Consider the following 27,781-nt stretch of genomic DNA (forward strand, 5'->3'; position numbering starts at 1 on the left):
GAACTCATCTTCATCCCGGGTAGGCGACACAGTGGAAAGTTTTTCTTCACAGGGCTGTGGGCGGAGTCAACACCTATAGGCTTCTTTGTTAGCCAGGGCTGGGAAGGACTGAACCAGGGGCCGAAGGAGGGCGTCAATCACAGAGACACTGGCTGGGACCCACTGAGGAAGCCATTGTGCCCTGTGCACACTCTGTGCCTTCTAGGGAACAGCATGGATGGAGACAAGAGCTGCGTTCCTGGGCAGCAGACATAGCTCTCCAGGCACCGGAGGACAATAGCTGCTAGAGGCACTTCCTTGGGTTATCTCTGCACTCCAGGAGGCTTATGCTCTTTATTTAGTCCTCAGAGGATGACGATAAGAGGAAAATAGCCTCTTCAGGAAGAGTTGGGGGGGGTGTGGGGGACTGTCCTTTATAAGCATCCCCGAAGAGAATACCAGGCCAATTTGGCCCAGAGTGGACTTGGATAGTCTTATCCTCCTCTCCATCCAACCAAGCAAACCCTCAGAGGAAGGCCTGGCCAGCGGGAGGTGCAGGTGTGGAGCAATGGGACTGGGCGAGGCAGGAAGTGGGAGAGAGCTCATTTCCTTCCATGGACAGCCAGGCCTCTGTGGACATCCTGTCCCCTCACCCCCGCCCCCTTCCTGCCATCCTGCAAGCTGCTGGCCAAGCCAGGGAACCCTGAGGCTTTCGGGGGCTTTTATTATATTAGGAGCATTTTTTCTCGTCATAACCGAGACCTTTAGGATTGCATTAAAAAGATGGTTAATTTTCTTAAGCTTCCTTTTAAACACAGAAATAGGATTAGAAGGATAACATGCTCAGATGCAAGCCCATTATTTGATTATGTCTAAACCTAATCCTGCCTTCACCTTGGCCTGCAGAGTCTCCACTTTGGGGTTTATCGGCTGATAATGCCAGAGCTGTCAGATACTATTACTTGGGTACTATCTGTTGCTACGTGATCCTTCCACTATCAAATGCTGAAGGTTTGGAATTCAATTACAGGGCGGGTTCGCAGAGTATTGCCATCTTATGGACCCTTGAGCATATCTTCATCAAGGAAGGAATAGTCCAGATGGCCAAAGGCCCTTCCTTTGGTAAACTCATTTCCAATAATGTTTCTTAGAAATCAGCATTTCTCCCATTAATCAAAGTTTTTCTTTCTTTTTCGTTATGCAAGATGAGGAAAGGTGATTTGGATGGTAACAGAAAGGTCAGAGGAGGGAACTTTGGTGAAAAGCTCTATTACCTTTTTCAACATACTGTTTAACTTTCTGCCTCATCACCTACCTGTGTGAGGACCGATGTCTTGCCTGTACCCGGTGACTAGCACTGCCTCAAAGCTGCAGCCAAGTAAATGCTATGCAACCGAATGGAGGACCTGAATTTATACTACGTAAGAGACGGCATCTTCTCACCTTTTTAAGCAGTAGAGAAGTAAGAGGTATTGCCAGGCCCATGGAGGTGGGCATCAGACAGGCCTGGTACCAGCCCCAAAGCATTCGTGCTGCCCAGCCCCCAACCTTCTGCACTATCTCCCTCCTTGGTCCAGTAGCCTCTAAGCAGCCTTACCTGTCGCAGTGGTTGCACTTAAAGGGCTTTGCACCTGTGTGTTTCCTGTAGTGCCTTGTGAGCTCATCGCTCCGTGCAAAACGCCACTCGCAGCCTTCCCATGAGCACTTGTAAGGCTTCTCACCTGCAGAAGACACGGAGGGACCATGGTCAGCAAGGAAGGATCTCACGCCTGCTTGGGTTCTGCCGCTGGTGCTGAGCCTCACCGAATGGCCTCTCAGATAATTTTAGGTCGGCCATATTCCCTAATATAGAATGTCACTTTTAAAATAAGCCTCCCAGTGTTGTGTTTTCTTTTGTTTCTTTCCTTTTTTTTAAACCTTCAAAAGTGGCTTCACAAGATCTTCAAATCTAGGGCTGTCATTTCAGGGCATTTCCTTCAACTGGTGAGGGATCAAATTTTATTTATTTTCTATTCCCCGGAGTACTCTGAGCCCCATGGTCCAAGCAGAAAGGAAATGTGCTATTTTCATCTGAACCACAAATGCTTCTGATTCCCTTTTTCTCAAGAACCTACAGTGATTTACCATTTCAGTCCTTTTTGTCTCTCCCCACCCATTTCTCTTCTACCGCAAACCATAGCCAGGTAGCTAAGTGATGAGACAGACACCTCGGCCTCCCGGAACTGGTGTTCCTTCCAGTAAATGTGACTGGGTGGACAGACAGAAGGACCATCAACTGAGCAGAAGTAAGAAAAAAAAATCACTTCCCAATTCCTGGCATTCAAAGAGTAACCTCCAGAGGGGTTCCCGTGACTCAGTGGCTCTTGCAGAATGCCCATACTGGATAGCAATATCCATCATTACTAAATGTTTCAGAAGTCAATTTGTCCAGCAAGTTTTCACCCCAAGAAAGCTGCTGAGAAGCCTGAAATCTGAGCACTCCTGCTCAGGTGACCTTTTCACAGAGTAAATACAGATGGAGGGATGTGTAAGAGAAAGTGCAGGACTTTTTTTTTTTTCTGTTAAACCCATCACATCTGTCACCAAACAGGACAAATATTTATCCTTCCAACTATATAGTGAGCTGGTCCTAATTAAGCAGACAAAGAATGTCTAAAGCCCTTTGACGTCATGAAGAGGAGCCCTTGCTCCTGGAAGACAGATGAGCACAGTGGTTTTGGTGTAAAGCTAATCTTCCTGGGGTCTTGTGGGGGCCAAGGCGGGCTAACCTTGGGTGACTATCTAACCTTGGGCACGTTAACAAAGCTCTCTATGCTCCTGTTTTCTCAGAAATAACAAGACTGTGTAGCCCTAAAAGGTTTGGAAAGGTTAACAATATGGCTATCAATGACATATTAATTACAAACAGTAGCTAGCACATGGGAGACTCATATAATCGGTAAATATTATAAAATATGCAATTTGAGGTCTGGGGAGATGGCAAACTAGAAGTGCTTGATGCATAAGCGTGGGCATATGAATATGCATCTCCAGCACCCATGTGGAAGAGCTGGGAACAGCTGTGCACACCTGGAATCCTGGCTCTAGAGAGGTGGGGTGAGCAGATCCCTGGAGTTCATGAGCTAGCCAGCCAGCCAATCTGCTTAGCCAGGCTGGTGAGCTCCAGGTTCAGTGAGAGATCCCTTCTCAAAAACCAAAGAGGAGAGTGATTGAAGAAGACACGTGATACTGACCTCAGGCCTCTACACTCACGAGCACACATTTACATGCATCTGCATACACACATGGACACAGCTACAAGAACACATACATGCATACATACTACATCTCTGTGTGTCTCTGTCTCTTTCTCTTTGTCTCTCTGTCTCTCTCTCTTTGTCTCTCTGTCTCTCTCTCTGTCTCTCTCTCTCTGTCTCTCTCTCACACACACACACACACACACACACACACACACACACACACACACACACACAATTTCAGGCTCAGAGACTACACATCCAAATTATGATGGTTATACCCATCTTTCTCCATTTTGAACAGCTACATCTCTACCACACGATGTTTAAAAAGACATTGCCCAGTTACTGTATTTGACCTATTTTTCTTTCCACCTTTTTCTTCCCTTTAAACTTGACTACAAAGCGTTCACAGTTCTCCACTTGTATCATCTAGAATAAAATCAAACATGCTTAAAATTCTTATTTCATTAAATTGGTGCCCTGGTGAGCCCACTGCTCTACAAGAGCCAGTAACGGAGGAGGAGTGAGACATGAATTTCTTTCAAAGGGAACCAAGAAATACATGGGGTGCTGGGAGCCTAGAAGGAAAGACTCATTTTTGGAAAGTGTGTGTGTGTGCGCGCGCGCGCACGCGAGCGCGTGTCACCAAGCAGTGTTCGATTCACCTTATTGCTAGCTCTTTGATGTAAACCACTGGAAAGGGGATACCTGCTGAAGAGCAGAGTGGAGATGCTCCTTCATCTTGAGAGTCAGAACACCTGCCACTTTGCTGAATTCATTACTCAGTGTGCCTCTATCTGTTCAAGGAAGTGACCTCATTAGTAAACCTGGGATTCTGAAGTAAGGGCTGGTGCATACAACAGGCTTCTTGGGCCAGGCATCTAGTGAATAGACAACGAACCTCAATCCTTCCCCAGATCCCCAGTTTGTAGGAGAGGCCTGACCGGATGTCAATTAAAAACACAGCGAGCCTATAGCTCCAGAGAGCCAAGGCTGGAGTCTACGTGTGCTATACTGTTCAGCTTGCTGCACCCCAAGAGTGATCAAAAATATCTAGGAGGAGGGCATTGGAGACAGGAATACTAATGGGCACGTAAAGCAGTAGGTCCGAAGTCCCCAGTGGATCTCCCAGTAGATGTAGGTGTACAGATCACAGAGGCGGCTGCGCGCCCAGCTACACACCCAGCCCCCAGTGCCTGAAGGAGAGCCCTCTTCAGAACCCCCAGATTTCACAGTGAATATCAAGAACCACTTCACCTGCCTGGCAATCACCTCAAGAAACCTGTTTCCCCGGGGGGGTGGGGGTGGGGGGGAGACATGCCACCTCAGAGGTGACTTACAGCTGAATGAGGGCTCTTAAGCAGTGGTAAGGGTGCCTGAGAAACACAACTGACATTTATCAAGGGCGAATTTACAGCAAGAATTCACGCACGCCCACAAAATGGATCCGAAATGGAGTGTGCTCTAAACCAGCGTGGCATTTCCGCTGCTTCTCACAGGGTCACTCCCCCTAAATTGTGATCAGCAGATGTGATCGATCAAACGCCGCCGCCATAAATACTTTCTGGTCATACACCCCAAACATATGTAGATTTATTCATGAATTATATAAACGTACTAAAGACCTAGTATGTTAGGATATTGTAAAGCCTGTATTCAATAGAGCAATTAAATAGAACGAGGGCAAATTAAATATAAATAAAGCCATACATTATTGCTCTTGCACTCAAAAAGATTGTAAATTAAATATAAATAGAAGTTATGCATTTTTTTCCTTTTGTGCTCAAAATAACAGAGGTGCACAGCTCAGCTTCTGAGGCCAGGGTGCTGGAAGGTAAGGCGAAGCAGCTGCTTTAGCACCCTACCACCGGTCGGCTTCCACTCCTGGCCCATACTTACAGTTTATTCTTCTTCCAGCTGTCCCAGAAACCTTTGAAAATTCAAATCCTATCATGTGTCTCTTTCAGGGAACCTTAGCATATTATATATCTATATAATTTGCGTCCTTGACATTCTGTGGATTTTGTTTTAAGGATTTGAAAACCTTATTCTGAGGACTAGGGAGACAGCTTAGTAGGTAAAGTACTTCCCATAAAAGCACAAAGATCTGAGTTTGGAATCCCAGCACCCACATTAAAAAAAAAAACAAAAACAAAAAACCAAGCATTGTAGCACACAGCAATAATCTCAGAACTGGGAGGGTGGAGACAGGGTGCCTGAAACTCACTGGCCAGGCAGCCTGGCAAAAATCAGTGAGCTTTCCTTTCAGTGAGAGACTATTGCAAAACAAATGAGGTAGAGAGGAGCGGAAGGAAATACCCACTATTGAACTCTTTTGCGTGCACAGGCAGACTAACGCATGCACCCGCCATTTTTCTGTGAAAGGGCTACACCAGGCTACGAAAACCATTCCCACTTCAAAATTGGTTAAAATGAAGTGCAAGTCTTTAATGGTTCCCTATCGAAGTCTCAAGACCACACACAGAGCCCTAGAATATGGAGTCAGCATGACCCGACTCCTGCCTACCTGTCTCATCTATCAACCTCTTCTTCTGGGAATCCCCATCAGGCCACTCGAACACACACACACACACACACACACACACACACACACACACACACACCACACACACCCCCTTAGGGCTTCTGTCCACTCTTGCTTTGCCCTAAGCCTGGAACAATCTTGCTCCTTCATACAATTCTTCATTCAGCCTCTGGCTCAGAATCTACCCGACTCTCTTTAGCCTCAGTAAAAAGGTAGGCAAAGGGGGAGGGGACATGGTGGCACACACTGTAATAGTAGCATGTGGGAAGTGGAGGCAGGAGGATGCAGAGTTCAAAGCCAGCCTGGGCTACAGAGGAAGGTCTTGTCTCTAAATCAAATGAAAAGAAAACAACGTGCACCCTGTCACTTTATCCATAGCACTTTATCACTTTGAAATGGGATGGCAAGGTGTGGGCGTGTGCTATTGTCCCCTTCCTCTGCTAGACCGTCAGCTTCAGGCTAGCATCCATTTTGGTTATTGCAATACCAATAGCCCTAGCATACTATTGCTCCTCTCCCTGTACAATACACTACATCATCATTATAATCATCATCATCATCATCATCATCATCATCATCATCACATCATCCCCAAATCTACTGCATCTTCATTGTCAATGGAGACTGGAGGCCACACAGGTGCAAGGCAACTTATGTGAATTCTAACACTTTGCTGGCTTAAGAGGTAAAACATGTGTTTGGACTTTTAAATCTGACATTCCTCTTAGACCTGGACTAAACTGTGCTCCTCTGTGATGTATTCCTTCACCGTCAGAGGTCACCTCCATCTCTTCCTGATCATCTTCACCTCACACTCAAGGACCCAGGCCTCCGGAGCAACTGCCCCTGCAAAGTGAAGTGCATCAACATACGAATTCCATTTAAATAAGGCTGGACTGGACGAGAGAGCATCCCTGAAAGGGCAGGTGCGCCAACTCCAAGCTCACCTTTAAGATACAGAAGTTAGCATGAAATATGAGCACGAAGCAGAATCGTGCATTCGAGAATTTTTAAAAGACTTTCAGAAATGAGCGTCGTGCGTGCCAAATTTCTCAAGCCACTTCCTGATCTGCAAAACGTCATTCCTAATCCACGTCTTAACAAGGGGGAGAACTTTGACATGGTTAGAGTTCTGCAAAGGCTAATTCGAATCTTTATCTGTTTGCAGTGTGATGATTACTAGGCATCTGGGTACACCAAGGTTCGAGTCCTCTCAGCGTTGGATTAGGAATGTGGAAAGTTCTCCAGTCAGGACATGGAGAGGATAAGTGGGTACTGGCAGTGAGTTTGTTTTCCCCGTTAGGACAACCCTAGACCATTAGCAAAGACCCACCAATAGCTCCCACATCCCGCTCAGCAGCACTAAAGACTCCATCATACCGCACCCAGGGAAATGACTCATCGGAGAGGCCATGCCATGAAGGTTTCCTAATGCCCAAAACAGAACAACCAGGAAATGCCACTCCACAACTTGGCGATGCCAGCTCAGGCTGTAGGTGCCACAGTTAAAAAGTACCAATCCTGAGTTACTGATGGGGCTCGGCTTTGGAAAACTGCTCAGGTTTCTCTTCGCTTCCAGTTGTATCTTAAGTAGTTACTGTTTTTCTCTAATAAAGGCTTAGCTAGCAGAGGGACAGAAAATAAGACAAAGGCTTCACTTTTCCAGCACATTAAAAGCATCTGCAGTAGCTGCCACAGAAAACAAAATGTGTCTCCACTGAGCCATGCTCCATGTTGACTTTCCATTCACCTCTTACTCTCTCACTGAAGGCCTCCCAGGTGTCAAGACAAGAGCTACTGCATTTACACAAAGAATTCATCCATTTTCGGGGTAAATTACCATATACTTTATTTTTAAATTTATTCTTCAAACAGCTTTAAAGGAATGGCCGGCTTAGGCTAGCTGAAGTCTTCATTGTCCAGGAATCCACTTTACAATGGCTGTTCAAAAACAAATCATTTAAATCACATCCTCAAAGATGGATAGGTCCCTGCTTCAGAGGATGGAAAGACATGGGAGGGGCACTGACTTCCTCTCACAGCCTCTGATACCTGTGCTGGCCAAGACACTGGACACAACCTCATGTGGTTGTGCCTACCTGCAATGTGTTAGGGAAACTAAAGAACTGAACCTCAAGTTGTAAAACTGAACCTTCAAAATGAAAGCAGTGTAAAATGTTTTGTGTTCTTAGCAGGGCTACATTTACCACTGAAGGTTTGACACGTGAATTCAGATACGCCTTCAAAAGTTAATACGCAGTAGATTTTAAAGGCTCACAATAAAAGGAGTGGAAAATATGACACATTAATGCATTTTCATATTGATTTTATGTTATCATATTTGTACATGTTGGTTTGCAGAAAGCATATTGCTAAAATTAATTTTACCTGCTTCTGTTTTACTTTTTTTTTTTCTTTTTTGGCTGTGCTTTGTTCAAGCTAAGCAAGAATTCTGCCACTGAGCTATAACCGTCAGCCCCCTTTTTACGTAACTAAAATAAAAAAACTGCCTCTGTGGTTTACGTATATTTCTGCTCTGGACTGAACTTGACACACGTCCCATGACCAACTCAACCTTAAAGGTTCACACACACATCCCATATTACCATACTGCTGCCCATGTCCGGCCCAAGGCCTTACACCCAATGTTGCCATTTCCATGTTCTTACCTGTGGGAGAAGCAAGCTCTCTCCCACACTCATAATCTCGCACAGTTTCTCAACTGCCAGAGCATGGGGGCGGGGGCGGGGGGGAGTCTTGGTAGGCACCCTCAGTTATTCTACTCTGGTGTACCCTCAAACCTATCCCTTCCCCTGGCTGCTTGCCCTACTTCCGCACCTCTCTGCCTGGAAGGTCCTGGCAAACTCCCCAAATGTAACAGCAGCCCTCCCTAGTTTGGGAGATTCTCTTCCTTGCTCCTCCAATGGGACTGATCACCCGAGTCACCTTCTATGGAGGGATCTGCTTTGAGAATCTCTGTGCACGAGTTTGGGAGCCTGAGCAAGTGACACTCATGCCGAGATGTCAAGAAGAAGGCAGTGCCTACGTGTGGAAGGAAGGAAACTGTACATTCAAACAGCAATGTGTGTGAAGGGTCTGGGAACAGAAGCTTGGAACATTTAGTAAATGTTCATTAAATTAAAAACTCAAACATCTCTGATCTCCCACTGCCAAACTTAAATAGATGGTTGGAGTCAGGAACCTCGATCAACCTTCCTATTTCATTCAGGGAGCATAGCATAAACTTCCTCTGTGAGTGTGTGTGTGTGTGTGTGTGTGTGTGTGTGTGTGTGTGTGTGTGTGTGTAAATAAATACACACAGAACAGGATCAGTATAAAAATATTTTAACCTCTTTGTAGGACTATGCTAACTTTCACCATTGAAAGTTTAACATATGTATTCAGTTATGCCATTAACATATATATGTTAATTTTGACAGCTGGCTGTGGTACGGTACACCTGTAACCCCAATGCTCTACAGTGACACGGGAGGTGGAGATGGGAGAACCACTTAGAAGCTGGCCTGGAGTATACAGCACAGCTGCTGAAACAGGATACACTGCCTCAGGAAGGTGGGCGGTGAAAACCAACTCTGTCACTGCCCTCCACATAGAATCTGGGGTGTGTGCTCACCTGCTCTGGTGAAACCTAGTGTGTGAATGTGACTGGTGAACTACAAAGTCCCACTCGAATGGAAGGTGTTACTTTGATCTGTGATTTTTGCACATGGGAGGCCAGAGAGGATTGGGGATGTCACATGCACATAAGTGAAGACCAGGACACAGGGCTTCTTCATGAGGCTTACCCTGGAGAGCAGGGAGCACACCGAGTCACATCTCTGGCTTACGCTGCCCTACAAAGCATGGCTAGACACAGAGCCGGACAAATCCTTTGGTGCCATGTTCCACTGTCTGATTCTTTAGGAGGCAGAGTTGTCAGGTTTCTGGTGACTGTGTTTGGAATGTTGGAGGGAAACTGGGTTGGCCATGAAAACAAGGGAACAACCCAGTTACTGAAACAAGGTTAACTGCTGAAAGCTACGAAGCTTTTTAAATGTGCAACATGGTGTTCCATCACGTGTGCTTGGAGACATATCTCACCGAGATTCCCGTAAGCCCAAGGATTTGAAAAGATGATCTTAGTCAAGATCTTTGTTTAATTTAAAATGTATGACGTGTTCTAATATGTTTTAGTGGGGCTGGGCAAAATACAACGAGTGACCATCATACCCACAACACACCAAAGCAAAGTCCCACAGTGCTTAAGATAGGTGCATTAGTGTTCCCACAAGATTGTAAACTCATTTATACACTTGAGCATAGAGCGGCAATTCAATGTCACCTTTGGCTACCCCACAGCAAGTTCAAGGCCAACAGCCTCAAAGAAAACCCCCAAAGAAAAATGGAGGGAGGGAAGGGGGAGAGAAGGAGGGAGGGGAAAACAGAGGTGGGGGGGAGGAATTTAACCCCCCTGACAGCACTGTATCTGGCCTTCTATGTTCTTGTTATGAAACAGGAAGTCATGAACACTTGAACTTAAGACAGTTTAACTACTACTTTTTAAAAAAGCACCAAGATAACTTACAAAAATATTTTTCTTGTTTTGCTTGAATTTCGTTTGAGTTTACTTTTTAACATTATTTTTACCAGCTATTTAGGAGAGTAACCTAACAAAAGCTTGATGTCACTGGGAGATTTAAATATATTTTGTTGATGACTGGTTACAATAGAGTGAAAGAGCAGGTATATGTTAAATCTGAAGAAAAAACTTATGAACCCTTTCATCTTTTCCCTTTCAACACGACAACTTCATCAACACGTGAAATAACTTCAAGTTAGTCCATACGATGTGTCTTCCATTTATTTCTAAAATAATTCTTCTGTACATCAAATTCATGATAATATTTAGGTAGAAATTTGATTGTTAAAAAAATGTGAGATTTGTTTAAATTCACTTTTGGTCAATTCTTGGGATTTGCTTTCAAAAATAAAAATAGTCATAAAGGATGAAAGAAAAATTACAAAGGATTAAACAATTCACCTTCGCTTACTAAATGCTCTAAGTCTGGTGAATCCTGAAGGCATGCGTTAGGAAGCCTCAAGGAGTCACAGGCTCCAGTGGGTCTGGCATGGAGTCTACTTGCCTTGCCTGGACTTCGGTATTAAGAAAAAGAATGCTTGGAGCATCCAAATCTGTGTGAGGGCTGGCCTGTGTGACACCCCTCCACATCCACAGGAGATTTTTAGGGAGCTGGGGATAATGTGAACCAATGTCGGTGCTTGGGAATCATAGAAGGTGGGAGGGAACTGAAGGGACAGGACAGATGAGAAGGCATCGGATTAGAACATGGCAGGGCTGAGATTTGTGGCAGTCACTGAGCACCACATCCAGTTGACGCCGTCTGATGTACTGTCTTGGATATGTTGCCCTTTCTTTAGTGCTATGAAAAGAGGTGATACATATTTTTTTTAAAACAACCCCAGTGCTGCTTTTCAAAAGCATATATATTATAAAATGGCCAGAGTTAGCATCCTGAGTATGTTTTGATTAAGGTCATAATGATACCGTTATTCTCGATTATACAAGTCTTGACAGTAGACATGCAGTACAAGCCTATCCATGTTTATTGATAGAGTGAAGACATTTTGCGCTAAAATTTAACAAGTCAAAAAAAAAAATGTGATTCTATTAAACTCCAGAAAGCTCAAATTAGAGAATTTTCAGAGATAATGGAGGGCAGATGTCACCTCTGGATGAGCTTCCCTTCAGCAGAATATGTGTACCTTTAGAGGCAAATGTCAAACAGGTGAAGGGTAGGTTATCTACAAAAATCTCTTCCAAAATTATAAAACATCCCCCCCCAGAGGTTGAATCTCTCCATTGTCTAAATCAACCCAACTATTTTACCTTACCTTAAAAGTCTAAGAAAATATTAACCCCAAAATGAAAACCTACCCCTCTTACTTTTGACAAATGACAACCTAGGGTAGATGCTGCTTCCACGCTGCCGCCAAGGTCCTTAGGAGAAAGTGTCCACAAGACTATGTCCCCTGCTTTTCTACCTTATGTCATTTGCCATCTCTAAGACGTGGATGGTCCACCCTCTCTAAATACTGCCACCTTTCTCCAGCTCTTCCTACTGGAGTGTCATTGTCATCTGCTCATAAAATCTCGGCTTCCACATGTCATCTCTTACTGAAGCATTTTACCCCACCCCCACCCCACCCCCGGCCCAAGCTTCAGCCTTCTCGATGTCTGCAACCTCCGGCCCCTTATCTTCTATTTCCTGTAGTTATCTTTTCACGGCACAGCATTCTGTCCTGATTATCCCCACACCCATCGCATGCGAAGTCTTTTTCAAACTGGGGTATTTCATATTCGCATTTCAACAGACACTAAGCATATAATAAATACTATGCCAAGCACTAGAATAGATGTTTTGTTTGCCTCTGCCATCACAAAGAGGCTCAGATACACCGTTCACATTCAATGCAACACTTGCTAATTCACAAATCAGTGGTCAACCCAAATCCAATAGTACAAGGGATTAGTACCACCTTGCCTACCAGATCCACAGACCTTTAACCTGCATTATCTTAAAGATAATGAACCCTTCATCTCTGTCCAAACTAAACAGACCAGGCCCAATTCTTAGACTTCTCTAATTCACTGATAGGAAAAAGAATCTCTGCTTTGTAGCACACTGGGGTCTGTCAGCATCGGTTCTAATATGCATCTGCCAATTACATGGCTAGAGATGACAGTGAACAGGAAAGAATCTGTCCATCAGAGAAATCCCAGGGGGAAAACATCAGGCATGGACAAAAACACTGCAGGGCCCAACGTGTGTGTGTGTGTGTGTGTGTGTGTGTGTGTGTGTGTGTGTGTGTGTGTGTGAGAGAGAGAGAGAGAGAGAGAGAGAGAGAGAGAGTGTGTGAGTGTTACTGTGTGACTCTGTGTGTGTGTGTGTGTGTGTGTGTGTGTGTGTGTGTGCGTGCACACTTGCGTGCACGCACGTGGAGAGGAAAAGCCTTCAACTCATTAGGACCATTAAAGCAGAAACTCCCGGAGGAGAAGAGGCATACCGAAGTTTGAAAGATACCAGGCATTCCAAAGGGAAGGAAGGACCAGCACGTGGAAAGTCCCAGAGCAGTGGCTTATCATAGCAGAGGTGAAGGGTGAATACACAAGGAGCAATCCTAAGAATGGACAGACATGGCAACGGCCAGACCAAGAGGCCTTAATTACAAGCTGACTGTCTTGAGGCCAGAGGCCCAGCCTGTGATACTTGAATGCTCAGAACCTGACACAATGTATGACCTTCATACTTGTAGAAGCCTGTACTCTGGGAAGTGTCACTACCACAGGCAGGTTCTCTCCACCTCCTTCCCCCATCTGCCCCCACCCGGCCCTGCCACCCTCACCTGTCTACCTCCTGCCTCCCTCCCTCCCTCCCTCCCTCCCTCCTTTTGTGACATGGTCTAGAAGAGACTTATACTGGGAAATCCATTTACAAGTCATAGAGTCAGAAAACCAATGGGCCCTTCACGGGCAGCACTCAAGTTTATCTACCTCAGTGTTCCCAAGACTTACAAGACTGGAGACCTGTCCGAGACCTTCCATTAAACTGGTGTGAACACACTATGCATGCACGCATGCGTGCGCGCACACACCACACACACCACACACACACACACACACACACCATACACGTCTGCTCTATCTTCTGCCCTTTCTTCAAGCACTGTCCCCTCAATCTGCATTTTCCCTCTGTCTGATGTTCCCTAATAGGGATCATTAAGAAAAAAAAATACAATGATGAAGCCGTCCGTGTAATCTATGTTAACACACATTCGGCCTCCCCTTCCCCTCAAATCTGCCAACAACCCAGCATAAACACCTGACACCCACATATGCAGAAGCACCCCCACACAATCTGTCACACGACAGAGCCCTAACCTCAAACAGCCTGAATTTTCTCAGTGCTGAACCTGCAGCTCTAATGTTTTTCTCTTTATCCTTGTACTGAAAAATGAAGGCATCCTGGGAAGAAAATGGCAATGCAATTTGACTTTGCATTCTGGAGGAAGAAAGGGTGCAAGAAACGCTAGCATGGGGCCAATCTGACCCTAAATGCTTGCTCGATCGAGCTAGTGATTTCGTATTCACTCCATCCTCTTCCAATAGTGCTATATTCTCATGAAATGCAAAATGTACATTAAGCGCCCAATCAGAACTTCTGCTACTTCACGGGGACCTAGCTTTCACACACTTCTTTTGATTCCCAGTGCACTCCCAACTAGAATGGCACTAGGATTTTCCCCAGACCACTGTACCACACTAGGAATTTCACAAGTCAAGCATTTTATATTAGGAGGTCTGTGTTACGGGCTAAAAAAGAAACTACTTTTAAGAGAAAAAGCATACAGCACCAACTGCCAGCCGCTGCCTCTGTTTACGCACTTCTTCCAACAGTAAGATGCCATGACTTTTACTTAGGGCAACGCCCACTAGAATAGAGGTTGTACTTCACCAGGGTTGGTGGCACATATCTAATCATCTGAGTATTTCAGAGGCTGCAGCATAAGGACCACGAGATCAAGGCAGATTGGGCTTTTATAAAGCAAGACCCTGCCTCAAAAGGTCTCAAAAAGTAAAACAAACAAGTAGATAGATGGATGATAGATAGACAGACAGACAGATAGACAGATAGATAGATAGATGAGAATTTCAGCTCCCTTGCAGTTGCTGGCTGACATATGACTAAGCCCTGGCTGGTGAGATAGGAGTGAAAGTGACAAATGGAATTTCAAGCTGCACTTTTAAAGGTTGGGGTAGCCCCACTCCTTCCCACTTTCATAAGAGCTGTGTGAAAACTGGGTCCCTGGAAAGCAGATATCTTGGGAACCATCTTGAATAACAGGGACAAGCAATTCCTTAAAAACGTGAGCCTTCAGGACAGGGAACACTGGACAACAATGAGTCTAGGTTTTGACCAGCTTCTTAGAACAGAGCTAAGTGCCCGGGCTTCTCATAAAAGAGAAAAAAAAAAAAAAAAAAAAAACAAAAATCAAAAAACAAACAAACAAAAAAACCCAAAAAAACAAAAAAACAGAGTACACATAATCTTCAGCTAGCTTGAATATTGGACATAAAAACTCTGTTTAGGACCCAATGAATTCATAGGTTAATACAAACAAACTGATTAAAATGACACATCTCCAAACGGCCAGGACCTACAGCATAAAAATTATTCCACCACTCAATCACACCTACCTTCCCTTTCGGTCACACTGTCAGAGTGTCCAGAAAAGGTATCTTGCATAAAAGTACACACACACACACACACACACACACACACACACACACACACACACTCCTCTCCAGCTGGAGGCCTGGGTCTAGTCCCGCTCTAGTAGTTCCTCCACACTCTTAGGAGAGTTACACACTCATGGAAACAGCTCTCCCCAACAACATGGAGCTAAGTTCCTGAGCTGAGTTCCTTCGCTGGCATCAAACTCAGAGGTCCCTACTGTGAAGTACCAAGAGAGATGTAAGATGTCTAGAGAGACTTTGTGAAGGTGGAAGATGACAAGTGCTGAGCCTCCCTATTCCAGCTCTTCAGCACATGATGCCGGACTGCTTAGAAAAACCAAAGGGTTTGTTTGGTCCACACCGCAGAAGCTCAACGCTGCATTTACAAATACAGCCCAAAGTCTTAGAACACTGCTAAACTACGGTGTGGAACTCACCAAGCCACATATGTCATTCAGTGAAATGTGTGTCTCCCCCCCACCCCCCCCCCCGCCCCGAAAAAAACCCACAAAAAACAAACAACAACAAAGAAATGTGTTTCCCTTTTCCCTTAGATGCAGAATCAAACCCTGAAGGCACGCGCCTATATTTTTGCCTGATACATCTATGTGTCTAGCTGAGGAGGGGAAGGAGAAGGAAAAAGAATCAAAGTGAATTGGGAGAGAGGAACAAAACGTCCACCCAGACGAGCTTGACAACAGATGTGCCTCTGAAGAAACACCTTGAATGATCCCCCCAGTTAAGACTTGGAGCCTGATTCTATCTTTCTCTAATGACTCATCATACGTTTCACACCACAGTGGGGCGGGCCACAGGCTGATATTCATCCATCAAACACTTTCTCGATACTGAGCTACTTGGTGTATATTCTGCTCTTTAATCCTCTGAATCACCCCCTCCCAATGTGACAGAGGCCCCTCTGTTTTTTCTAGATGAGAAAGTAAGCTATTTACCAATTCACCCGGTGTATAGGAGGAAGACTAAAGATTTCAGGCTGGGCAAGCTCACCTTAACTTACTTAACATACAAACTCGCTACTTCACTGCCTCTCTCAACAATTAAAATAGAAAAATAAAATGCATGCTTAACATCCCCTTTGGAGATACGTTCTGATAAAACAAATGTTTCCAAGGGAAAGAATCCCAGCGCTATTTAGATGCACTCATACTGTAGTAATTTTAAAACATGAAGAAGCAAAGAGGTGTAACCTACAAATTCCAGAAGCCCTGCTCCAGGGTTTGTGGCCTCGGGCTTGGTGTACAGGACAGCGCTACCGGCCATGGCATGGCAGTGCGGGTAGGCAGCACATTTTTCTCAGACTAGGCGGCACATGAGCTTTGTCAGCATTTTCTCGTTTTAGTCTCTCTACTTCCTCCAACCTCTTTGCTACCCGAAACAGTTCTACTATGTAAACCCAAAATGGAAAGCCACAAGGCCAACTGCAAAGTAAGCATTCACTCTTCACTCTTCACCAGTGTCTGTGGTGGCTGTAAGCCTCGCCAGAGACTATTTCCCACAAGTTCCTCCCGGGGATTGAGGTTCATCCTTACCTATGCCTGGCTCAAGCAGAGGGGAACAACTGAACTGAGTGGTAGTGGAAGAGTGTTAAGCAGCAGTGTCCTACCAGGTAGAAACATTTCATCCTTAAGATAGAAGGTAAACACCCCAAAATAGTTTCAGCAAGTCCCTGAAACTGACAAGATTCACTAGACCTCCCCCCCCCCTCCCTCCCAAGAATAAATAGTAAAGACTCATGAATTACTCTCAGAGAAGCCAAGGCCCAGAGATGACTGTCAGCAGACAAGTTGCCCAGAAGAAAACAAAAACCAGCTGGGCTGCCTGGAGTAAAATGGTTTAGATCAACTGAGGCACCTGGAGAGGATGCTTTCCCACCTGTTGAGCTGCCTGCCTGTAGGCTGTGCAGTGTGCACCAGGTCTTTGGCTTTTGTGAGCTGCCACTCATGCTGGGGTACACTTTGGTTGATGGCGCTGTCATGGAGTTCTTTCTATTCCTGTAGGTAACCCCATAAAAATTCACTGGTTCATTAAGCAGGTGTTCTGCTAGTGTGTTGCATCTCCCCCCAAGAAAATGTGGCACAACAGAGAGATATACAATGTGACTGGGGAATAGGTAGAGGCCAGACTGCAGGCTTACAGAGCGGCAGGCAGCAGTGCAGATGCTGAGCCCTTCCACTGTGAGCGATCTGTATGGAGGGGCATCCTAAGTGTGTAATAAACACAGGACAGCAGTCTGTGAAATGGGGGGAAGAAGGTAGTAGTGGAAGGAATATAAAAACAGTTCAATAATTATTTATATTGATTTCATCTGAAATTATATTTTGAATATAACAAGCAAACAAAACAGTATTAGAATTAGTTACTTGGGGCAATTGATTGCTTTTTAATTGAAAGTGATAGATAAATCCTAATTACAAATGTGGCTCACACTGTCTTTCTGTTTAAAGCTCTTATGGCTACATTTAGCATCTTGGACTTCACTCTGTAGAAAAAAAAATGTGGGGCTGGAAGCTTTTAAATGGAGGCCAGACATGACCAGAATTAAACTTTGAAGACATTGTTTGCTTACACAGTGGAGAATGCGCTGAAACAGGCAATGGTTCCAGGTGAAGAGAGCCAGGGACCCTAGAAGGCTCTGCAAGCATCCCAGGGAGAGAAGACAGTTGTTAGAATTTACCATTCACAGGAGCAGAGTTGGGGAAAGCGAGCAGATACAAAACATACTAAGACAGCAGTGACCTTAGACATAGCAATTGGTTCAAAGGGTGTGTGTCAGGGCTGGCTCCCGGGGCTCTGCTATGTTCAGAGTTGGATGGACCACTCAGCGCTAGACTGCTAATATTTATAGTTTATCGGGTATCCTGAGGTGGCAGTAGCCAGTGTGCGTGAAGCTCTCCTTCAAGAGGCAGGCATCATAGATGCCCTGGGGATGGTGGAATTAAGAGCACGCTGCTCCAAAGTGCTTTTTTTCTTAAGAGCTCAAACCGACCAGCTACCTACCGAGTCTGCTAAGCCAAGAAACACTTTGGAATGCTGCCGGAAATGATGACGGTAATTGATGTTAAGTCCAGGAAAGAGGCTGAAAGTGCAGCAAATGGGACCCACGGCGGGGGGGGGGGGGGGGGGGGGTTCGGCGGCGGCAGAATCTTTGCTATTGGTACCCCTTTCTTAGTTTCCTTCCTAGGAAAGGCTAGCACAATGGTGCAGGCTAACAAGCTTCACAATCACACCCAGGTTTCAAGGGCAGCGCAACTCGATGACCACGTGGCACATGCAGACACCTAAGCCCCTGCACCCGAAAAACCCTGCCTCCCTTGCAAGAATTCAGCGGAAACAGCCCAGGTGAAGAACCACAGGGCTCCCTCATTTTATCCATTGGGTTCCCAAAACTCAATGCTCCCGCCCCCCCCCTCCCGCCTCCCGCGCGCCTCTACTCCAGCCAATATGGATTCCTCAGAGAGGGCAGCGGGTGTAAATGAAAGCAGTTCTCGGATCTCAGGTGAAGCAAGCACAGTGAATTTCAGGAAGAAGCGGAGCAGGCATTTCAGCGTTAACTGTACAGAGAACTGAACGCCAGCCTGCGGCTGCTATGACATCCGAGGCCTACTCCTTCCAGGGCCAGCATTATCATGAATAATTAAAGCCAAGCTCTGCTTATCAAAATAAATGAACAAAGGATTCTCTAACAGAGCAGCCCCTGCCTCCCACCACTTAAAGGCTGTTTCAGGAGCCCATTCTCCCAGCTCCATCTCCTCCTTCCACTCTGAGCATCTTCAGAGCCCTCCTTGTCAATTTGGGTAAATTAGCAAGCCTCCCCTCCATATGGACTTTCAGCCATAAATCACAAATATGACTGTGTGTAAAATTATATAGCATGGGCCCAGTATAATAATAAACACATTTATATTTTATAACAGCCGTTTCCCCCACATCCAGGCTGCCTCACTGCCTGGGCCCCAGAGGTTCCCAAGTACTCCCCACTGGCCCCCCATATACAGCCTCTCTTCATGTGCATTCCCCCAACCCCCCCCCCAACCCTCACTTGTCACACACAAGCTATCTGCCAAATGCCAGCCAGATCGTCTTTGGCATTAGGCGTGGAGCTCCACGGGTTCCCAGCTCTCCCTGCAGCAGTACTCACACAAGGATAATCAGGTGACTTTTCAAACCCTGTCAATATGGGCCCTTGGCCCACAGACCTTAACATATCAGTGGTTTGAGTCTGAATCACATCCGAAAGGACTCGTGTTTGGACAGTGTGGGTGCGTACACAAAGATTTAACCCTCCACGGAGCCAAAGCTGTACAGCTAATTTCAAGCATTGCTTTATTCGTCTCACAACAGATGGAAAAAAAAAGTTGAACAATGAGCCTGTGGTAGTGGTAACTGATCCAATAAGCTTTGAGCCCCATGGCCCTTCTATGCCATGCTATGACACAAGTGAGAAGGGGCCACTCAGGGCTTTCCTTGACTGAAAAGAATCCTTTCCAGCTCTTGGCTTTGATCATTAAACAATCTGGTTTTGGTAGAAGGAGGAACACCAAGGAAAAACCATAGGAAAACCTGTGGCATCAGGGATGGAAAGCAAGGACACACAGGTGGGCTAGAAAGTACTCTAAATGCTTAGCAGCAAGTTCTAACCAAGCTAAAAAAAAAAAAAAAAAAAAAAAATTCTATCAAGTGGAGATGGGGGCGGGGCATGCCGATTACAATGGCTTCTTAAACTTACTTCCTTGGCAGGTAGAGTAAGAGGAAAAGAGGAAATAGATTTGAAAACACAATGGTTCATGGAAATACAGGACCCCACAAAGGAAAATCTGCAGGCAAACAACCCTCAGAAAAGAGAACCCTCGGGGGTAATGTTTGCCTTCGAGGAATTTGTCTGTTGGGGTTAGCATCTTTTCTTTTCTTTTTTTTCCTTCAGATCTCTAGAAAACAACGTAAGTGGTTCCTGGTTCCTCTCTGTCGTCCTTTAGACAGGACAGCGGAGAACAGCCATTCTCCTCCACTGGGTGCTTTCTCTGAATACCGAAGAGAGAGCACAGCACACAACAGCCAGGTCTAACCTCAGCTAACGCTCTTGCTCATTAGTGGACACATGGTTTCAGTATTTCCCAAGCCTTCCTCTTCCAAAGGCATTTAGCTCATTCATAACGATCCTCGGAAAACTGGAAGTGGGGGTGGGGAGAGGGTACACCAAACAGAACTACCCCTAACTTTGTATTTTTCATATAAGCAAAAATAAAAGCAAAAAAATATATATTCTTTCAAACGCAGCTGGGAAGACTCTGGAATAAGTAAAATCAAAATCTACGCGAGAGCCACAGACAGTGTTCTTCAATTTCCCTTACAGTACCTTCATTTGATTTCCCAGCTTTATAACCCAAGATGGTGGCTACCAAGGGGGCCAGGGAGAAATTTCTGTTCCTACTTCTTGTCATCAGTTTTCTGCTATGAGACATCATTTCAAGAATCTGCACCATGCGCTTGTTTTCATCTTTCAAACTAGCTTGTAACTGAGAATATCCACCTAAGACTGAGGACTGCCAAGGGCAACCCATGGACAGAATACACACGACATTGTGTTTTCTCAGCTATTCTCAATGTGTCTGTCGTCCCCACTGGGCAAGACGATGCTTCCTATGATTGTTGGCATATGTGTGAGTTAAGCAGAATAGAAACTAGTTAAGCCATTTGTTTTCCCTAATGCAACCAAACACATCAAGTCTGTGTTGTCAGGGTTCCCCCAGAGAAACAACAGGCCTGGAGAGGAAACAGTGGGACAAGCTCTGCCACAGTCATCAGTGGCCACGTTTTAGTAATCTTCTGTTGTCCCTTTCATCTGTAAAATGGGTCTGAGAACTAACTTACTCACAGGCAGGTGAGAGTTGAAAGAATGCATGCAAGATGCTTTATAAGCTATAAAGACTGATATGACAATATTGCTTACTCGGGTAACAAAACAATGTAAGAAATGCTGTTCCCAGACTTGGTACCAAACTGCCTCCTCACTTTCCAAAGCCGGCCCAAGTCACAACGTGCCAGCCTCTCCTTTCTTTGGCACATCTGCTCTGGGGAACTGGTTAAATAACCATCGCATCTATATAGGTCATCAAGATAAATATTACTGATTCCCTACAGAGTCTAAAACTAAGGTCCAATAGCAACTGTGATCCAAAACATGACACTGGCTATGACCCCACAAGGCCAACTTACTAATGGCAGTCTCTCCAAGTGGCAACAGATAAGCTAATCCGTGTGAAAGCCACAGATGTCATGTCCTCCCTACAGCCACATTCACATGTGTAAGAGCAACACTGTCAGCAGTATTATGCCCAAACAAGGAGAACAGTGCCACACAATTATAATAGCATATTGTCCATTGTAGCTGGGGATAGCACGTCTGACAATCTTATTTTCTATGCATGTGAATAAAGCTGAAAGGGCCAATGCATAATTCACATCTCCTCACAAAATGCCCATATAAAGTACGTGTGCATTAGATTGCACCACTTAAGTCTTTTTAGCTGAAATAGCACTGTTCTCCCTACAAATTCCAAATCTTCTAGCATATGCCTTACGGGGCTATTGCAGATCTGAACAATATATGACAGAAAATGTACTAAGGCAGCAAATCAAATACAATGCAAAGTTTCCTCAATGGAAGTAATATTTTTTGGCTGGAAACATATCTCGCTTATTTCTGCACTGTAAGAGTTAATCTTTTTGATAGCAGAGAAATGGGTATCATAAATCTCTGTGGCCATGCCACATGAGCAGACAGGTATACAGAGACAATACCATATGGCAGTGCAAAGCCCTCGTCAGCCAGCCCCACTTCTAGCAAAGTACTGCCCCCTCCCTGCCATATACTAGCCCGGAAGCTCATGTAATTGAAACCTTTGCCTCAGCAAAATCTCAAATTATTACAGGTCAGGAGCCTTCAGCAAAAGCGGTGTGGATGGTGTTCATGGATGCTAATCTAGAAAGCTAAGCATCTAGCAGGTAGGGGGAAGAGCATATGTTCCAAGTCTCAACAGAAAGGAAAAAGCACGTGATGCATCCATTTGGTCCATATTGTTAAGGACCATTAAACAGAAGGGAAGGCCTGGATGATGATCTTAAGTGGATAGGAAGTATTTTTCAAGTTGTCTATTGCAACTCAGAGAGCAGACGACTGTCTCTCCGCTTCAGCTGTGAGGCTGCTCTGTGCATCACGGGATATTTAGCAGACTCTTAGCCTCCGTTTGCCAGATGCCTGCATTACCACCCCACCCCCACCCCCACCAAGATGGGAGATGAAATACATCCTCAGACCTTGCCAGATGTCCTCTGGGGGCAAACTCTGCCCAACCTCAGCTAGGAACCACTGTATTAAGCAACTGATGATCTCGCCTTTGTGGAAAACAGCTGGAATCAAAGGTTTGCTTTCACGTGTGGAGGCCGTTGGGAGGAGGCCTCCATTTCCCCTCAAACTGCTGACTTTCATGTTCCTGCTGAACCCTCATGAGCCTCCGTGCTTATGAGCCAGGAAACAAGTATCTGAGGAGGCCGCTGGCTACCCTAGTGAGAAGGCGGCTATGTAAGATGGTAAGCAACACTGCCACCTAAAAGGCGGAAGTGGATAGAATCCAGCTCTGATCCCAAGTGCTGGGGCTGCACTTACCCCATGCTGGGGGCACCTGCTCCAATCCCCCGCAGCAAAGGCAAGGCATGAGCTAGCACTGATCTTTACTGGGGAAGGAGTGATCAGATTCCTAGTCCACAGGCCCCAGCTGCCTTACCTGACCTAACAGGTGGTAGCTTTGTGAAGCATCAGATTAGCAAGCACATTTTTTTTAGGACTGGGGAGAATAGAAAAGCTGAAGCAACTTAGGTGGCACACTTTGTTTCTCCAAACCCCAAGCATACTTGACGGGATACCTGTATTTTTTACAATTGCTTTAGAAATGGGAATGCCCAAAGACCAAAAATCTGTTCTCTCAGAGAGTTACAAGGGAGTTCACAAGTGTGTGCTGGTGTTCAACTGTCACTGGGACTACCCACAATCACCCAAGATGTTGAAGATCCCTTCCTTGGTCAGAAATACAGTGAGGTCATACTATCATATCCAAGTAATGGAAAAAGACAGATAAAGACCAGGCACGACAAGCCTGCAGAACTCCACGAGACTTTTCAATTCATATATTGATTAAGTCAGGTAGGGACAATCTGCAACACACATTTAAAAAGTCGTTATTCTGGAAATTTCCCACCAACAATGGCTAAACCTTCCAATTACCAACATGGTCTCCACCAGAATATGAAACTTGTCAAATGATAAGGAATGCCCTGGCTTCTCGTGGTTCCGCATGAGTGTGTGGTACATCTTTTCAACGTGCACTACTTAGGAGGGACTAAATAGCTGGAATTCTTAGTGCACACAACGGAAACAGCATTGTACCTGTTCTGTGGTATGCTCTCAGAGGGGAGACGTGTCTCTTGCTCACTGAATGCGACTATGGCTAGCTGGTTTACTATTGACCTGTAGGACACAGGCTCTCCATCCATCTAGCACAACAGGGGTCCACCCGCTGACTCTAAAGCCTGTTTAAAAACAGACATGATTTCACAGAGCCTAGTCTTAACTTACAGCGGAAGGGCCCGCATCTGCAGCAGGCTCTTCCTGCTGCACTTCCCAAAGCGCATGATGCCCTCACTAGGATGGGAAACCAGCGCGAGCCATCAGCATCAAATATGAGTCGCCTTTGCTCACTATTTCTGTGTACTGTCACGCAACAGGCTCCGAGTTTTCTAAATAAAACAACTCCATCCCAGGGGAGAGAGCTGTCTCTTCAAGGGGCCCCAATCCATACAGACTTCCTCAATCACTGAAAGTGAAATATCCTCGAAGCATGACTTCACATCTGAAGAATCCTCTCCACACTTCCAGTGAGAATTGCAGTAATGAGGAAATGGAAACTTGCACTGGAACAGGCGATGACAACTGCAATCATACTCTTTACTTTAAAACAAAACAAAACCAAAAACTCCTTTAAGAAGCCCAGAATTGTCTCCATATTTATTTTGGCTTCATATCTAGTTATTTGCTGTAAGTGACCAAGTTGTGCAAAACAGGTGTTATAATGCTGTGTGGCTGCGACAACACAGGATCCTGTTCTTAAGCACAGGATATATGCGCTGTGCACATCAGAGGAACAAAAACCCACAATGCCTAGTCAGCAGGGTCCAGAAGCCTTCCTTTACTACTTGGTAGGGAACAAAACCACTGGGAGAAATCCTATTATGTTTTTGGTTCACTTTATTTTGTACTCTGTGCACTGTGAATGCACAAGCCGTACAAAAGGATCCTGCACGGTTAAGAGAGAAAGCGGGACTGCCCTCGAGACGAGACGAGACGCTCAAGCTGCTGCTTTGTTAGTGACTTGGTGATGTTAATGTTTGTGCGGATTCTCCTGGTGCCTCCATCAAATACCAGCGTGTAATGTTCTGCCAGGGTTTTTTTTTTCCATAAGAAGGTCCAATCTATCATTTATGTGATTGGTCTTTAAATACCTTATTTCTTTTAAACTACACTCATAAGGCATGCAGAGAAAGGAAGACTTCAAGAGCCTAATGTGGTTTTCAGAGCTAAAGGGTTTAGTGGAGAAAGCAGGATGAGGGGACGCAGGTGCCAGACATTGTGTAGAATTTGCACTTATGCTCCATTAATTGCCAGCATATCTTCCTCTCCCTTTTCCTCCCCTCCCCCATCAAATCCCTCCGGAAAACAGCAGAGCAGCAGGCCCAGACTGGTACCCAGCAGCAACACCAGGAGCAGAAGTAGCCAATTACCCTCCAGAATACAAAGGGGGAAGGTGGGGGGAGAAATGATGCAGTTACCTAGCAACCAGAAGGAGCAGAAACAGCTGTGTAGCAGGCCCAGGCTGGTACCCAGGCAGAAACAGGATAGCCAATTAGCACACTGTATTTAATGCTGATGTGGTTTCCTAGTAACAAGCTGTACAAGTCTGTCTGTTGAATTCTCTCCCCCACCCCACATTTTCCTCAATCATGCACAGTATTACTATTTGCCCTAATTACTGTTTCTCCTCTGCTTCAAGCAACCATTATTTTGTCCCCAGAGAAATTGGAAGAACTCAGAAAAAAAAATCTTCTGTAATGACAGTATTTAGTTTCAAATTCAGTTTAGCTGTAAGCCTTAAAACACTAAACAACAACAACAAAGAATAAGGAAAAAGAAAAGCCAGCAATTCTCCCTCTGCCTAAACGTCTAGGAACCTATGAAACCTTTTCTACATGCAAGTATTTGTATATGAGTGAAACAAAAGTATTTCTAATACCTCCTATCATTTGCCATGCTCTGCATCTTCAAATAGGTTGGATCCTCTGTGTACTTGAATTTATTCATATTGATTTTCTGGCACTCTCCTGAACACCAGGAACATAAAATGTCTTATTATCTGTATCAGAGAAGGGAGATGTATCTTTTGTTGCTCTTTTTAAAATACCAATACCAGTTTCTACAGGCTCATGAGCAATTGAGAATTCAATATGAGCAATCATTATTTCCTTCCTACAAGTCAAGTGCATGTGAAGGATGCCGCACATCCCACTGTAAGGCAGCGTCCATCTCCATGTTGTCACTTCATAACCAAGCAATGAATCCCAGTGAGGTGACATCAAACTCCATGAACATACAAATGAAGACAGAAAAACTTTTGATATGACTTTCCTACAGTTATTCTAATATGCATTTCCTGCTATATTTGTTGTTGATGTTCTGTACACCAGAATGAACCTTTCGCTTCCACTTCTCCACCAGCAAACTCTGGGTAGTTTTATTTTTTTCAGGGCACCCACCAGCATCCTAGGGCCTTCCTCCTTTGACAAATGACTTAGGTTTAAGAACAACTCACAGTCTCTCCCTTCAGACTCCCCTGATATGGAAGCGAGAGCTCCAGAGGAAGATGTTAGACAGCACAGCACACCTAACTAGGCAATTCCCTGTGTGGAGGGGAGCACCCACCTTCTTGGATTAAAAAAAAAAAAGACTCACATCTTTTATTGTCTTTGGCTTATCTGGTGACACTGTTTTATCCCAGTATACTTGGGAATTTTGAAACGTAAGTTCCCAAGAACAGAATACACCATTATCCCGATGATTTCCATATACTTAGTGTGCCTCGTGGTGATAAAATGAGGCTATATTCTGAAGGCAGAAACCACAAAAGAAACCTGAGTATATGCTACGATACTCAGTGTTGTGGAACTGAGTGTTGTGGAACATCAAAGAGGTCCAAATAATAAATGCAAACACAGACAGAATGTAATCTTACCTGAGTGTAGACAGAATTTTGGAGGAGAGAAAAGACAAGATACAAGGTCAAAGAGAAGACACAAGGTCAGAGAGATGAAGGCCTGCCAGACAGGCTTGGCTTAGGACAAAACTGTATCTAAGCTCTGTAGTGAACTGGCGAGGGGCTATTTCTTGATCTTCCTTTCCCTGAAGGCTTATAGGGTCCAATTCTGGGTCAATACCCAGCCAACTTCCTCTCACAAGCTTTAACTATGGTGGAAGAGGTAACAGAAATACAGAGCAAATTATGGCAAACTTATTGTCACTATACGCATTTCTAAGTAACTTAGGGGGGTAGGGTGTGAACCCCACGCATAAGCTCCGAGGGTCACAGCACTGAGGACAGTGTCTGAGAACAAGGGCATCGTTAAGAAAGGGAAATACCTCCAGCCTTGGCTTGCCAAGTAACGGACATGTGAAACGCTGCTACCTTTTGGTCCTGCCTCCACTAACATTTAGCATAACTGTCATGTCAGCATATTATCTGTACACAAAGCTGGCAAGAAGCTAGACTTAGGAAAAGACAAGAGAGCCCAGAGAGGGTGATGCAGGAAAGGAGTCACTTCTAATACATCCGCCATATCTCCTAACTGGCTTAAAGACTCCTGAAATTCTATAATCTCCCAGAACTGAGAATTTTAAAAATTAAAAGATGAAATCACCCTGTTACACTCGGTTGCATGTAAGCCACCAATTAACATTATTTACTGCTACTCGTTCCTGATTTAAGGAAGACTATAAAAGCTAAAAGAGAGAGAGAGAGAGAGAGAGAGAGAGAGAGAGAGAGAGAGAGAGAGAGAGAGAAGGGTTTGTGTCTAGCCAGCACAGTGGCCCAGATCCCCAAGCAAGTCCACTGGCTGCTCAGAACTACTTTATATGAAAAGCTGGCTTCCCAAGGATGCACTGTCGAGGTTTCAACTGTAACTTCCATTACAGACTCAAATTTAATAAGTAGAATGAAACAAGCCAGACTGAGACAAATATTGTGTGTTTTTTCTCATATGGGAAACCTAACCTTAAGTGTAAATATGTATGTGACATGAAAGCAGAGAACGACTGGGCACGGGCAGGGAAGTATAAGGAAGGAATGGATGAACAACACAGGGAAATCAGGTCGCTCATGAAGAATCTAGTTTACACGTACACATGCGCGCGCACAGACACATGCAGATGAATGCAGAAGAGAATATATGGGTTTATGGACTGGACCAGTGAGAGGACAGGAAAGGATGAGGAAAGGGAAGGGGGCCAACTACTGTGAGCAAAACACATACACACACACACACACACACACACACACACACACACACACACACACACACATT

General features: G+C 45.0%; 1 protein-coding gene across 3 annotated transcripts in view; it reads right to left on the reverse strand.

Moving 5' to 3' along the window:
- The window catches only part of KLF7 (KLF transcription factor 7), a 92,504-nt gene that overhangs the window by 11,325 nt on the left and 53,398 nt on the right, over window positions 1–27,781 (reverse strand). For all 3 annotated transcript variants that reach the window (XM_084779307.1, XM_084779308.1, XM_084779306.1), the window contains one exon: window positions 1,577–1,700. In XM_084779307.1, coding sequence (XP_084635433.1) covers window positions 1,577–1,700 — 124 coding nt within the window. The remainder of the gene's footprint in view (window positions 1–1,576; window positions 1,701–27,781) is intronic.

This window comes from Acomys minous (assembly GCF_964271855.1).
Source record: "Acomys minous genome assembly, chromosome: 4".
Lineage (NCBI taxonomy): Eukaryota > Metazoa > Chordata > Mammalia > Rodentia > Muridae > Acomys > Acomys minous.